This window comes from Cryptomeria japonica, chromosome 9 (genome assembly GCF_030272615.1).
Source record: "Cryptomeria japonica chromosome 9, Sugi_1.0, whole genome shotgun sequence".
NCBI lineage: Eukaryota > Viridiplantae > Streptophyta > Pinopsida > Cupressales > Cupressaceae > Cryptomeria > Cryptomeria japonica.
Genome location: NC_081413.1, coordinates 686464032 through 686477647, shown reverse-complemented (window position 1 = coordinate 686477647; position 13616 = coordinate 686464032). Strand labels below are relative to the sequence as shown.

The 13616-nt window shown below is 37.6% G+C and overlaps 2 protein-coding genes across 2 annotated transcripts; both read right to left on the bottom strand.

Moving 5' to 3' along the window:
- Positions 1–244: 244 nt before the first annotated feature.
- Positions 245–1832, bottom strand: LOC131073954 (2-methylene-furan-3-one reductase). Its single transcript, XM_058010483.2, has 3 exons — positions 1556–1832; positions 812–1295; positions 245–713 (listed from the first exon to the last, which is right to left on the bottom strand). Exons 1-3 carry the CDS (start codon positions 1742–1744, stop codon positions 442–444), a joined length of 945 nt encoding a protein of 314 aa, XP_057866466.2. The 5' UTR covers positions 1745–1832; the 3' UTR covers positions 245–441.
- A 6176-nt stretch (positions 1833–8008) lies between these two features.
- LOC131068151 (uncharacterized) lies at positions 8009–12515 on the bottom strand. The gene is made up of 2 exons (XM_058003332.2): positions 11364–12515; positions 8009–8247 (listed from the first exon to the last, which is right to left on the bottom strand). Exons 1-2 carry the CDS (start codon positions 12394–12396, stop codon positions 8165–8167), a joined length of 1116 nt encoding a protein of 371 aa, XP_057859315.2. The 5' UTR covers positions 12397–12515; the 3' UTR covers positions 8009–8164.
- Positions 12516–13616: the final 1101 nt, after the last annotated feature.

Below are 13616 nucleotides of genomic sequence, written 5' to 3'. Positions count from 1 at the left end.
AATAGGTTTTGAAGGCTGCTGCTACTTCTTTTATTTCCTTATTTTCCTTTCAAAATCTTATTAGGATATGATCATGTAGGAAAGCATATCTTTTGTTTTGGTTTTAAAAAAAAAAAAAATTTATAGATGCTAGAAAGTTGATTCGACCTTTATCTTTCTGATATCATTTGTTTTAGATTGTTTTATTAAAAGGTCCTTTTTAATAAACATTTACTCGTGTATTAATTTATATATAAAACAAAAATAATTATTAACAAGATATTTATAGATAAATTTATTGCGACATTAGACTTCATAACGACCACCTCCTTCCCAACGATAGAACCTAGCCCGACTAATAGCCCATCTTCCCTAAATTTTGTACAACACATTAGATATTTATATACACATTCCTCGAAATTTATAGTGGAGCGTACTTCACAGGATATATTAAAATCTCGATTACTCAATGGGGGAAATAACAATCTTCCCTCTTGCTCGGCAGCTTTCCTGATGCTTGAAAGCTTCCAAAACCTCAGAAAACGCATACGGGCTCTTGGGATCGATCACAGGCTTCGGTTTCCCGCTCTCTATGTACTCTTGAAGCCTCTCCAGATTGGCGGCTGAAGGTACCAGAGAAAGATATTCAGCCCTCGGATGATGATCATAAAACGCTGCAATGTCTATGATTGGAGCCTCTTCCTTGCCAACCACATAAGACTTCATCGACTCACCTGCAACTTCAAACTTAGAACTCGGCCTGTTGGATCGAAACATTTATGGTGCCCACTAACAAAAAAAAGGGTGAAGAGAAAAACTAAAGCACACACACCTATGGTGTCGAAAACGAAATCGAATTTCTCATCCACTTGCTCGTAGCTCTGCCTGGTATAATCCACCACCAGATCAGCCCCCAAGCTTTTCACAAAATCCACTTTCCCCGTACTGCAAGTCGAAACAATTCTGGAAGCTCCGTACACATGCTTTGCCAGCTGGATCGCCAGGCTCCCCACGCCGCCAGCGCCTCCCACAATAAAGATGCTCCACCCCTTTTGAAAATTGACGTCGTCGAAGGCCTGCTGGGCAGTTAACAGAGACAGCGGCAAACTGGCGGCTTCCTCAAAAGACAGATTTTTTGGCTTGATGGCGGTGAGATCTTCTTCCACAACTGTGTACTGAGCAAGAGTACCGCAGTCTTTGGGCTTCTCGGATGTGAAGTATTGAATGTCACTGTAAACCTCGTCGCCCTTCTTAAACTTGCTCACACCCTCGCCCACTTCCTCGACCACTCCACACATATCGCACCCCGGCACAGCCTGTTACAACACAACTCTTTTTTTAAAGCTTTTACTCTTTTACAATACCATGATTGTCGTTTTTGGATTCTTCATATCAAGTTTTAGCTCACAGTTTAGGATTCAGAAAATCTCATTATAAAACTCAGAAGGCCAACTAAAAAATCTCACTTTCGAATTCAGAAACAGCAGAACAATCTCATAAATTGTAAAAATCTGATAATATTAACTTTAATAATTCATTTTCATACTATATAAAACCCAGAAGTTAGTGAACCTACTGGAAAGTCGGAGTCGTTATTCCGGAACAAACCTTCTCGCCGCTTGAAATCCACAGGATTTAGAGCAGCTGCGCGGATTTTAACCAACATCTGACCGGGCCCTGGCTTTGGAACAGGGAAATCCCCAAATTGCAAAACATCGAGAGGTCCATACTCATTGTAGAACCATGCCTTCTGCATTTTGCTCATTTCATCACAATTTTTCCTTCCTCCTCTTGCCTGGAGATTTTCATGGCTTGTCACATACAGGCCGAAATATTTATAGAGTGGAATTATTGGAAATAGAGAACAACAGAGTCTGGGATAAGATTTGTAGTTGAAGTGCGACCCTGGTGACAGGTAGTTAGATGCTTCTTTCACATTCTGTAGGAGATAATTCGGCAGCCGTGATCTGTGTGGATAAGTGGCCAACTTTCTAACCACACGCACATATCCTCATATTTTTCCATCCTTTCAATCAAATGAAAGGATCGTAGGTTTGTGAATTTGGAGGATTGTTGTAAATGTTTGTGGATTGTTGTAAATGTTTGTGATTTTTTATTGCATTAATATTTTGGATCAAATTCAATGATCTATCATCATGATCATGATGAGAGAGCTCTAAAAAATAAAATGGGTGAATTGTAGACTAAGACAAGTTAAAAAAGAAAGGAGTAGGGTGGCACAAAGTTCAAGGAGAAATGAATTAAAAAAAAGGAAAGGTTTGATATAGTAAAATAAAATAGAAACATCATTAAGAGATAAGAAAAGAAACTAAAAGAAGATTCTAAAAAACAAGATAAAAAAGAGAACAAAAATCAAGAGGGTAGAAAGGTCTAATGAGTGGTCACATAAAATAATAATAATTAAAAATAATTAAAAAGAAAAATTAAATATTAATAAAATAAATAAAAATAAAACACAAATAAAACAAGAATAAGAAAAAAAAAAGATTAAAATTAATTAGTAAAAATAAATAAATAAACATTCAAAAAATAATTAAAAATAAAATAGAAAAATGTAAAAATTAACATTAAAAATAAATAATAATAAAAATAAAATAAAAATGAAAAGAAAATAAAGACTAATAATTAAAACAAAAGGGAGAGGGCAAAAGAAGAAGAAAACATTAAGAAATGAAATAATAACATAAACCAAAAAAGGAAATAAAGACTAATAAAATAAATATAAATAAAGAATTAATGTATATGTATATGTTATGTATACATCTATGCATATGTATATATACATGTATCTATATATATGTATATATGTACATACATAGATGTATATGTATATGTATATGTATATATGTATCTATCTCTCTCTCTCTCTATATTATCTGGAGAGAGAGAGAGAGAGAGAGAGAGAGAGAGAGAGAGAGAGAGAGAGAGAGAGAGAGAGAGAGAGAGAGAGAGAGAGCGTAAGTAATGCAAGAAACATCTTCAAAAAAGAACAAAGGACAGCTAAAAGGAACTCAAAAGAAGAGAAAAATGAAAAAGAGGAGAGGGGAAAAAAGGAAAGCATAAAAGAGGAAGAAAAAAATGGCGAGGGGGGAGACAAGGGTCAAAAGGGAAGAAGAGGGACTAAGGAATAGGGAGGTGAGAACAAAGGACAGCTAAAAGGAACTCAAAAGAAGAGAAAAATGAAAAAGAGGAGAGGGGAAAAAAGGAAAGCATAAAAGAGGAAGAAAAAAATGGCGAGGGGGGAGACAAGGGTCAAAAGGGAAGAAGAGGGACTAAGGAATAGGGAGGTGATAGTTTCTAAGGCTAGATAAAAGGGGGTACCATGATGAACTTAGGTTCCATCCTTCAGCTCGTTTAAGGTTGGAGGGGTGATTAAAGATTTCTATGGCTTGTTTAAGTTTTTTTTTGAAAAAGTTATCTTCTTTGTATAGGATTTCGGTATTTCCAAGAAAATATGGTGTTTGGTGGAAGAGGACTGATCAACTGGGGCCGACTTGAAAACCCGCTCATGCTTAATGCCTACATCATGTTCCTTGATTCTGGTTTTGAAAAAGCATGCATTTTCACCTATGTAAGGGCTGCCACAAGAACACACTACTTTGTAAACAACAAAATCAATGCAGTTGTCTCTAGGATCTTTGAGAGAGGGGATGTAATTTTTTAAGGTGGAAATGGGTTTGAAAGTACACAGGATGTTCTTTTTAAGAAATATTTTGGGGATTTTTTGGGAAAGGCCTTCTATGTAAGAAAGAGTTGCAGTAGGTGGGGTAAGGGGAGCAATTGGTTTGGGTTTGGAGAAAAATATATACTTGGCTTAGTTGAAAGTCCTAGAGATTTTCTTGTTTGTGTAGCCATTTAGAATGAAGATATTGGGAAGATGAGCTAACCCTTGGTCTTGGTTATCCTCCTCACAAATATGTAAAGCTCTAACGGTCAATGTTTTGAGAATGTTGGCTTTTTGGGCTAGGTGGTGATGGGAGGAAGAATGCAAATAAAGGTCAATGTGGGTATATTTGTGGTAAATAGTCTGAGCTAAGGTTCCATTAAGTTTATTAGTGAGAAAAATGTCAAGGAAATGGATCTAGTTATTAGACTCAATCTCCTTAGTGAAAGAGATATAACATGTCAACATCGTGACCACTTTGTGATGATTGTAAGTGGTACTTGTATATGCATTAAATATAAAGTGTGAAAATTATATTATGCAAGGGGTTTTAATGTGGATGTTCATTTTCTTTGGCTAATTTCATGATTGAATAGTCTTGGAGGAGTTAATCACGTCTCTCACTCTCCTTTCTATTTTAAAGTATTCTATAGATTCCTTCTAGATTTTGTAAGGTTGATCATGCTTAATATAAGAAAAAAATGGTGATGAAAATCAAATTGATTGACTAAAACAACAATTTAAGGAAAAACACATTACTTTGTGTAGTGTTGAAAATTGCATTACCCTTTGTAATTTGACCTACATCTTTTGTGTAATAACCCACCATAATTCATCCAACAAAAATTGAGTATATATATTTTTTTTTCTTTATTATGTTTTATTCAATTGCATACTCTGGGCATCCATCCAAATAGGATTGGGCATTCATCCATTCGGGATGAGCTTCTAACCATACGGGTTAGGCAATTGTCCATACGGGATGTAAATTCCATCTATCCAATACGGGATAGGCATCTACCCATACGGGGTAGGCATCCATCCAAACGGGATAGGAGATGCTCTGGCCAGAGACTTAGACTCATCGGGACCATTCGGGTCCTGAGCCACTCACTAAGTACTACATTCTTCTAACAAGAATGCACCGAGGTCGCCGTCCTTAGGAGTAATAAGAAAATAATACAAGCTTGAATTCTGCCTCGGAATTTGGCTTAAAGCCTCGGGAAGTCAAGCGAATCCGTACGGGATTCCTTCCGAGTATGCATTGAATTAAGTTTGATTATCTTATCTTTCAATTGGGATTCTTACTCAACCAAGCCTAGACCCCACCCACGAACGCCTGAGTACGAGGGACAACTCCGTCCCAAGACTGCCTACATACCCGCTTCGGCACGGGATCAAGGCGTAAAGTATGTAGTTCTATTTTCTAATCTACGGTTTGATGTAAACTGATTTGTGGGTACGCAACCCTTTCCAGGGTCAGTGTCCCAGACAGTTTCTCTGCGGTTGCTACCCACGAAGGTAGCACTCAAGCGAAGGCTCAAGATGGCCTATTGCTTGTGGCCTAAACAAAATAACTAGAACCTAATACTTATCATGAACGTCACCCAATTGCAAATCACCAATATCCCTTCGAGGTGAATAAATAAATAAATAAATAAAGTAAATTTCACGAGAGCTTTTAACTTGACCATCCCTAAGAGGGGTTTACTATGGTTTATCTCAACGGATGTGAAATTCATTTAAAAGTTATCTTATTAAATTATCGATCCAAGAGGGATTACCCGCCCCTTGGATTTTTAACTTCCAAATGTCCCTTATTACTCCCCGACGATTTATAGGGACGATGCCACAGACGTCGTTAATGCAGCTTTATTAGGCGTTAAGTGCAGTAGTTCAACGCGACGGCATTACCCGTAAGCGTGACCCAGAGGCACCATATATACCGAACGCTGCTAGTTTTGGTTTTCCAACTTCCTTTATTTAGTTTTCTAACTACGAATAACAAAAATGAAAGCGTAAATAATTGAAGTAACTACTTGAAGTGTAATTTGCATAACAATGAAACTGGCATAATAGTAATTTCATGAAGATATAATTATTCTATAAAAAAATTCGCATGCTATGGATCCAAAATAACGATTACATTTAAGCATTTGTTTTAAAGACCAATCAAGTGTCTCAACGATTCTTAATGGGTTGAGTAACTTAGAAATAGTCTACAATTTTTTTAAAAAAAAAACTTGTTAAGGCAAATTAAATTATGAGCTTGCTACATATTAGCCCAATTTTTCTAAGTCGAAATACAATGTCTTAAGGTTAACCAAAATAAAAAAACATCATCTCCTAAATGCCATTACTATCTACTAAAAAAAAATTTAACTAAATATCTTAGTAAATGACTTAAGTATTAATTCCTAAATGTCATTATCAACTAAAATTTAATAACTTAGCAATTAACATAAAGTATTAATCTATTTATGAAATAAAACCCCAAGAAAAAAAAATTTCGATTAAAATTTAGAGGGAAGAAGAAACAACTTTAATTAACGCATGTTATTTTTAATATGGCATAGGGTGCGGGGTGGGGACCACGGGTCCCATCACCCCTGCGGCCCTGCATGCGCAGGTCTGCAGAGATGAGGGGACCCGCGGGTTCCCCCCGTACATACTGCGACGGTTACATTGTAACCGCTGCATGCTGGCCGACGTAAAACGCCGTGCGTTACGGAGCCCGATGGGAGATATGGAGTTTGAATTGTTTTTTCTTTGCTTTTCTTTTTTTTTTGGTTATTTATTTATATGCATATATATATATATATATATATATATATATATATATATATATATATATGTATATAGATATATATATACGTTACAGTATTATCATTATCATTTTATACAGGAGTATTATAACTGTAAAAAATATTTGAAGATTACTCAGAGCAGGGTAATAATAAGTAATTAACAATGTTTGTAGATTAATTTCAGGGATAGAATGAAGCAGTAACCAGAGGGATTTCCATTTCTTTGTTTTCTACAGGGAAATACATTCACAGATAAAGAGAGTTTATTTCTTTTCCTCATTTCTTTTGTTTCCTACACAGGGAAAACTTATTCACAGAGAAAGGAATTCATTCCTTTACACAGGAAGAAAAAATTTCATTCACAGAGAGAGTTATCCATTTTTATTTTTATTTTTCACAGGGAAAATTCATTCACAGAGGAAGGAGATTTATTTATACACACAGGGAGATCTAATTTTTATCAAAATAAACTGAAGATAATAATCTAATTTCCATTTACTCTAAAACTAATTTCTTATCAGAATTAAAACAATGAATCTTATTTTCAAGAAGGATGGATTTCATTCTACAAATCTGAGACAAAATAATGAATTTTATTCTCTAAAATCTGAAACTAATGTATCTTATTTTCAAAAGAAATGAATTTCATTCTACAAAATCTAAGACAAAACAATGAATTTTATTCTCTAAAATCTGAAACTAATGTATCTTATTTTCAAAAGAAATGAATTTCATTCTACAAAATTTAAGACAAAAACAATGAATTTTATTCTCTAAAATCTGAAACTAAAAATTTAACAATGATTCTTATTTTACAATAAATCTCATTCTTTACAAAATCTAAAAACTAAATTCATATCAAGAAATTTAACAATGAATCTTATTAAAACCAGGATTCTCATTTTCTACAAAATCTAAACTAATTCTTTAACAAAATACAATTAAAATTTCATACTCATAATTAATCCAATCAAATCTAATCTACCATAAAAATGAGATGCATGAACTAAGTTGGAGGAACCTGGATGCTTGGAGATGGTGTGGAGTCTTCCTTGATCCTCCAATTTGAAGAAAAATCCTCCAACAAAATCCTAGCTGCCAATGAAGTGGACTACCAAAGAGAATTCAACTTGCAGAAATTTCTTATCAAGATTAGCTAGCTTTTCCTTTGAAACTTGTTCCCATTTTATAAAAGAAATTACAATTTCCCACTACCTATTTTTTTAATTCAAAAAAGAGATTCTTCTCCCAATTTGGCCTCCATGCAAATTAATTAGGCTTAGTGGGAGGAGTTACATGCAAGGAGGTGGAGAAGCCTCTAGAAGCTTCTTATTCCTCCTACAACATGTGCCTTAATTTGGGTGAGGGAAATTAAATAACAATTTAAAATATATAAGCATTTTCCATGTGTGTGTGGTTTATTAATTCATTCCCTTACAATATTCATTCAATAATTCATCCAAAGAGTATAAATAAAGTTTTGTATTTTAAATCAAAAAAAAAGGTGATAAAGGAGGGTTGTGACATCCTCCCCCCCTTAATCGGTGCATCGTCCCGATGCACTTATTAAATGCATTCAAAAGAGTTTATAGTTCATGTTCAAAACAAAAAGGGAAATAGCTGCTGCATCTCCTTAGTATCCTCCCACGTGGCATTCTTCTCGTCATACTGGTCCCATTGCACTTTGCACTGATCAACCTCTCTGTTGCGCAACTGGCACTGGCGCCTCTCCAAGATTCTGAATGGCTCTATCATTATTCCCCCCGTTTCTTGGACCTGCAAAGCATCCCAATTCAAAATGTGTTTCTCATCAGGTACATACTTCTTAAGAAGAGATACATGGAAGACATCATGGATTCGGCTCAATTGGGGAGGTAAGGCCAACCGATAAGCAACTGGATTAATTCTTCCCAATATTTCAAAGGGTCCGACATAACGAGGTGCAAGCTTAGTCTTTTTCCCAAATCTTATGGAACTCTTGTGTGGCCTAACCCTTAGGAAGACTTTCTCTCCTACTTCAAATTCCCTTGGTGTTCTGTTTTTATCTGCATAACTTTTCTGCCTATCCGAGGCTTCCTTCAACCTTTGCCTAATTTCCTTAGTTTTCCTTTCCATTTCTCTCAACATATCTGGCCCAATAATCACTCTATCTTCAAGACTATCCCAACTCAGAGGTGTTCGACATGGTCTACCATACAAAGCTTCAAAAGGTGCCATTCCCAAAGATGTTTGATATGTATTATTGTAGGCAAACTCTACCAAAGGTAGGTACTCTTCCCATTTTCTCTGTTGGTCCATGCAGTACATACGAAGCAGGTCTTCCATAATCTGATTTGTCCTTTCTGTCTGACCGTCGGTTTCTGGGTGGTATGCGGTGCTAAAGTTTAGTTGAGTCCCTAGAGCTGATTGAAGAGTGGTCCAAAACCTGGAAGTGAATCTTGCATCTCTGTCTGATATGATTTTCTCTGGTACTCCATGCAACCTAACTATCTCCTTAATGAAACGTCTAGCCAAGGTGGGTGCATCATCTGTCAGATTCCCTGGTATAAAGTGTGCCACCTTAGTGAGTTTGTCAATTACCACCATTATTGCATCATGCCTAGAAGGTGACACGGGTAACCCTTGTACAAAATCCATACTAATAACTTGCCACTTATGTTGAGGTACATCGTGCAATTGTAACAATCCAGCTGGGTGCCTATGTTCTGCCTTTACTCTTTGACACTCCAAACATTTAGCTACGTGCTTGACAATATCGCTTTTCAATCCTTGCCAAAAGTATAGCTTCTTTAGATCTGCATAAAGTTTGTTAACTCCTGGGTGGCCTGAATAAGGGGCATCATGAGCCTCCGATAAGACTACTTCCCTTAAATTCCCTGAATTAGGAACATAGATTCTGTTATTGTATCTGAGCAACCCATCCTCATCTAATGTATACCCTTCGACCTTAGGGTCGGTCGGGTTGTGTCTTATAGTTAATTTGACTTGCTCATACCATGGGTCATGTCCTTGCTCATCCATTACTTGCCTTTTGAAAGAGGTTTTGAAGGTTGCTATAGTCATCAAGTGTCTCCTCCTACTTAAGGCATCTGCCACCCTATTTTCTTTCCCTTTAATATATTCAATCTCAAAGTCATATTCACTTAGAAACTCTAACCACCTTCTTTGTCTGGCATTTAAGTGAGGTTGGGTAAAGATGTATTTTAGTCCTTGGTTGTCCGATTTAAGCTCAAAGGGCTTCCCTAGTAAGAAGTGTCTCCACTTTTGTAGGGCATGCACAATTGCTGCCAACTCTAAGTCGTGGGGTGCATAATTGACTTCATGAGTCTTTAGCTTCCTAGATTCATAAGCCACTACCCCTTCATCTTGGACAAGTACTCCTCCTAACCCTTCAATAGAAGCATCTGTTACAACTGTGAAGTGTCCATTTGGGTCTGGTACCTTTAGAATGGGTGCTGAAGTTAGTTTTCCCTTCAAGATTTGAAATGCCTTATCACTTTGCTCGGTCCATACAAACCTTTTGCCCTTCCTTTGCAACGAGGTGATGGGATTTGCTATCTTAGAGAATCCTTCCACAAACCTCCTATAGTAACCTGCTAGCCCCATAAAGCTTCTTACCTCTGAAACATTCTTAGGGATTGGCCATTCTACTATCGCCTTTATTTTATCTGGGTCGACTGCTATTCCATCCTTTGATATTATATGCCCAAGATAGTGAATCTTTTCCTCAAAGAAGGCACATTTGGACAATTTTCCATATAACTTATGTTCTCTCAATCTTTGCAAAACAATTTGTAGGTGCGCTAAATGTTCCTCTTCATTTCTAGAGTAAATCAATATGTCATCCAAAAATACCAAAACAAACTTATCCAAGTAGTCATGGAATACACTATTCATTAGGTTCATGAATGCAGCTGGGGCATTAGTTACTCCAAAAGGAACTACTGTGAATTCATAATGTCCATATCTCGTCCTGAAAGCTGTCTTCGGAATGTCTTCTTCCTTAATTCTGAGCTGATGATACCCTGACCGAAGATCTATCTTGGAGAAAACTGCCGCTCCTTTCATGTGGTCAAAAAGGTCCTCTATGCGAGGTAAGGGATACCTATTCTTTATGGTAACTTTGTTCAACATCCTATAGTCGATGCATAGCCTTAAGGTTCCATCCTTCTTCTTAACAAATAAAACTGGCGCTCCCCATGGTGATACACTTGGCCTTATTAATCCCTTAGCTAAGAGTTCCTCTAATTGCATTTTGAGCTCTTGTAATTCGGTTGTGTTCATCCGGTAAGGTGCCTTTGATACTGGTTCAGCTCCTGGGAGTACTTCGATAGAAAAGTCAAACTTTCTCTTAGGGGGTAAACCGGGTAGTTCTTCTGGAAAAACATCCCTAAACTCCTTTAAGAAAGGGGTATTTTCAAATGTTGGTGTATTTTCCTCCTTTCCTTCATCAATTTCGACCATAAAGATTTGTCCTCCTCTTCTCCTTTCCTTCTTTAATTGCATTGCTGAGATAGTTTCTATATTAATGGGTTTAAACTTTCCTTGGATTTTGACCCTTTTCCCCCCATCATCCAAACATTCAACAATTTTGCTATAACAATCTACATTAGCTTGATGGTCTGCTAACCAACTCATTCCCATAATTACATCATATAATCCTAAGGGTGCCACATAGAGATCTACCCTTGTTTCGAACTCAGGGAATTGTACCCTTGCCCTTGGTAAACACTTAGTTACTTCTCTCGTTGCCTTATCCCCATATTGAACCGTCCATGATGACTCCATTTGATTAACTTTTAATGCATATTTGTTCACTAATTCAGGTGAGACAAAACATTCAGATGATCCAGTGTCAATTAGAATTGATATTGGTTGTTCAAATAGTGTACCTGTAGTTTCCACGGGAACATTCTGGTATCTCCTTCTTTGGTTCCTAACTGCTGCATGAATCCTCTGTTGGGGCCCTTGTTGGGGTTGATTGGCTCTAATTTGTCCTTGCATCCTGGGGCAATCTCTAGCAAAATGGTTTTCCCCGCACATAAAGCATCCGCCTGGAGGACCTCTCCTACCTTGATTTCTAGGGGGATCATTCCTTGTTTCATTTCCCCTGGGTGGATAAGTTATCCTTTTCTGCTGGTCATTCCTGTTATAGTTGCCTCTGTTATCATTGCCCCTGTTATTATTGCCCCTGTTATCATTGCCCCTGTTATTATTGCCCCTGTTATTATCATTCCCATTCCTCTGATATTGATTAGGCGGTGGTCTCCTTTCGGAAGAGTTATTCCTTTGACCCTTGTTGAAATTAGTGTTTCCATTGAATTCTTGCTTCCTTTTGAATGAGTGATTCCCATTATAGTTTCGTCCTGCTAGTGTCTGAATCTTCCTCTCTTGCCTTAGGGACTTTTCAAGTACTTCATTCATATTTCTGGGTCCATGCATATCAACCTCTGCCCCTATGTTGGTATTCAGCCCCAAAATGAATTTCCTTGCTTGGCCTTCTTCATCCCTTTGGTACATAGGCACATATTTAAGCAACTTGGCAAACTTATCCCAATATTGTTGAACGGATAGGGACCCTTGACGTAGATTATGGAATTCTGTCACTTTCTCATCAAAGAACAATTGAGGGAGCCACCTATCTCGAAAATGGTGAACAAATTGATCCCATGTGATTGTATCCCTGTTATACCCATTTTGTTCCTTGGTGTTGGTCCACCAGCTAGCCGCCTCCCCTGTGAGTTGATAGGAGCCCCATAAAGCCTTAGTTGTTTCGCTAAAATCTCTTAGCTCAAAATATTTTTCCATTTCATTTAGCCAATTTTCAGCCCCTTCACCAATCTGCCTCCCATCGAACTTAGGAGGGGTGATTTTCTTCAAATCCTTGGAGAGTTCTAATATGTTATTTTCCTTTCCATTACCCATCACATTTCCTTGATTGCTACCAGGGTTTCCATTCTCGGTACCACTTCTGTTCTCATAGTCATTCTGCCTTTCCCTAAGGTCGTGCAGTGATTGCTCCAGGAAGTTGATTTTATCTCTTTGTTCGGTTAGAAGGTTGATTATAGCTTGGACCCCATCTCCGTTATTCCCTAGGTTGTGTCGAGCCTCTTCATGGTCTTCCTCATGGTTCCCTTCGTGGTTTTCCTCATGGTTTTCCTCATGGTTTTCCTCCCTTTGACTCCTGGTACGTCTCCCATTACCTCCTCCTCTTCCTCTTCCTCTTCCTCTTCCTCTTCCTCTTCCTCTTGCCATTCTAGGTTTTACCTGAAAGTTAAATTATGTAGTTAGTTTTCCTTTTGTGGAATAAAATTTAATTTCTATTATTGTAAAACATTCCCTTAGTTGAATAAATTGAAGTGAGCACAAGGCCTAGATTTGAACCTTTGCTCTGATACCACATGTAATAACCCACCATAATTCATCCAACAAAAATTGAGTATATATATTTTTTTTTCTTTATTATGTTTTATTCAATTGCATACTCTGGGCATCCATCCAAATAGGATTGGGCATTCATCCATTCGGGATGAGCTTCTAACCATACGGGTTAGGCAATTGTCCATACGGGATGTAAATTGCATCTATCCAATACGGGATAGGCATCTACCCATACGAGGTAGGCATCCATCCAAACGGGATAGGAGATGCTCTGGCCAGAGACTTAGACTCATCGGGACCATTCGGGTCCTGAGCCACTCACTAAGTACTACATTCTTCTAACAAGAATGCACCGAGGTCGCCGTCCTTAGGAGTAATAAGAAAATAATACAAGCTTGAATTCCGCCTCGGAATTTGGCTTAAAGCCTCGGGAAGTCAAGCGAATCCGTACGGGATTCCTTCCGAGTATGCATTGAATTAAGTTTGATTATCTTATCTTTCAATTGGGATTCTTACTCAACCAAGCCTAGACCCCACCCACGAACGCCTGAGTACGAGGGACAACTCCGTCCCAAGACTGCCTACATACCCGCTTCGGCACGGGATCAAGGCGTAAAGTATGCAGTTCTATTTTCTAATCTACGGTTTGATGTAAACTGATTTGTGGGTACGCAACCCTTTCCAGGGTCAGTGTCCTAGACAGTTTCTCTGCGGTTGCTACCCACGAAGGTAGCACTCAAGCGAAGGCTCAAGATGGCCTATTG

Coding starts and splice junctions, on each gene's coding strand:
- LOC131068151 (XM_058003332.2), bottom strand. CDS start 12,396: ATGGGTAATGGAAAGGAAAATAACATATTAGAACTCTCCAAGGATTTG. Junction 8,248..11,363: donor TGTTCCCGTGGAAACTACAG/GTACACTATTTG, acceptor GATGCTTTGCAG/GTCCAAGAAACGGGGGGAAT.
- LOC131073954 (XM_058010483.2), bottom strand. CDS start 1,744: ATGAGCAAAATGCAGAAGGCATGGTTCTACAATGAGTATGGACCTCTC. Junction 1,296..1,555: donor ATAACGACTCCGACTTTCCA/GTAGGTTCACTA, acceptor GTGTTGTAACAG/GCTGTGCCGGGGTGCGATAT. Junction 714..811: donor TTTCGTTTTCGACACCATAG/GTGTGTGTGCTT, acceptor TTGAAGTTGCAG/GTGAGTCGATGAAGTCTTAT.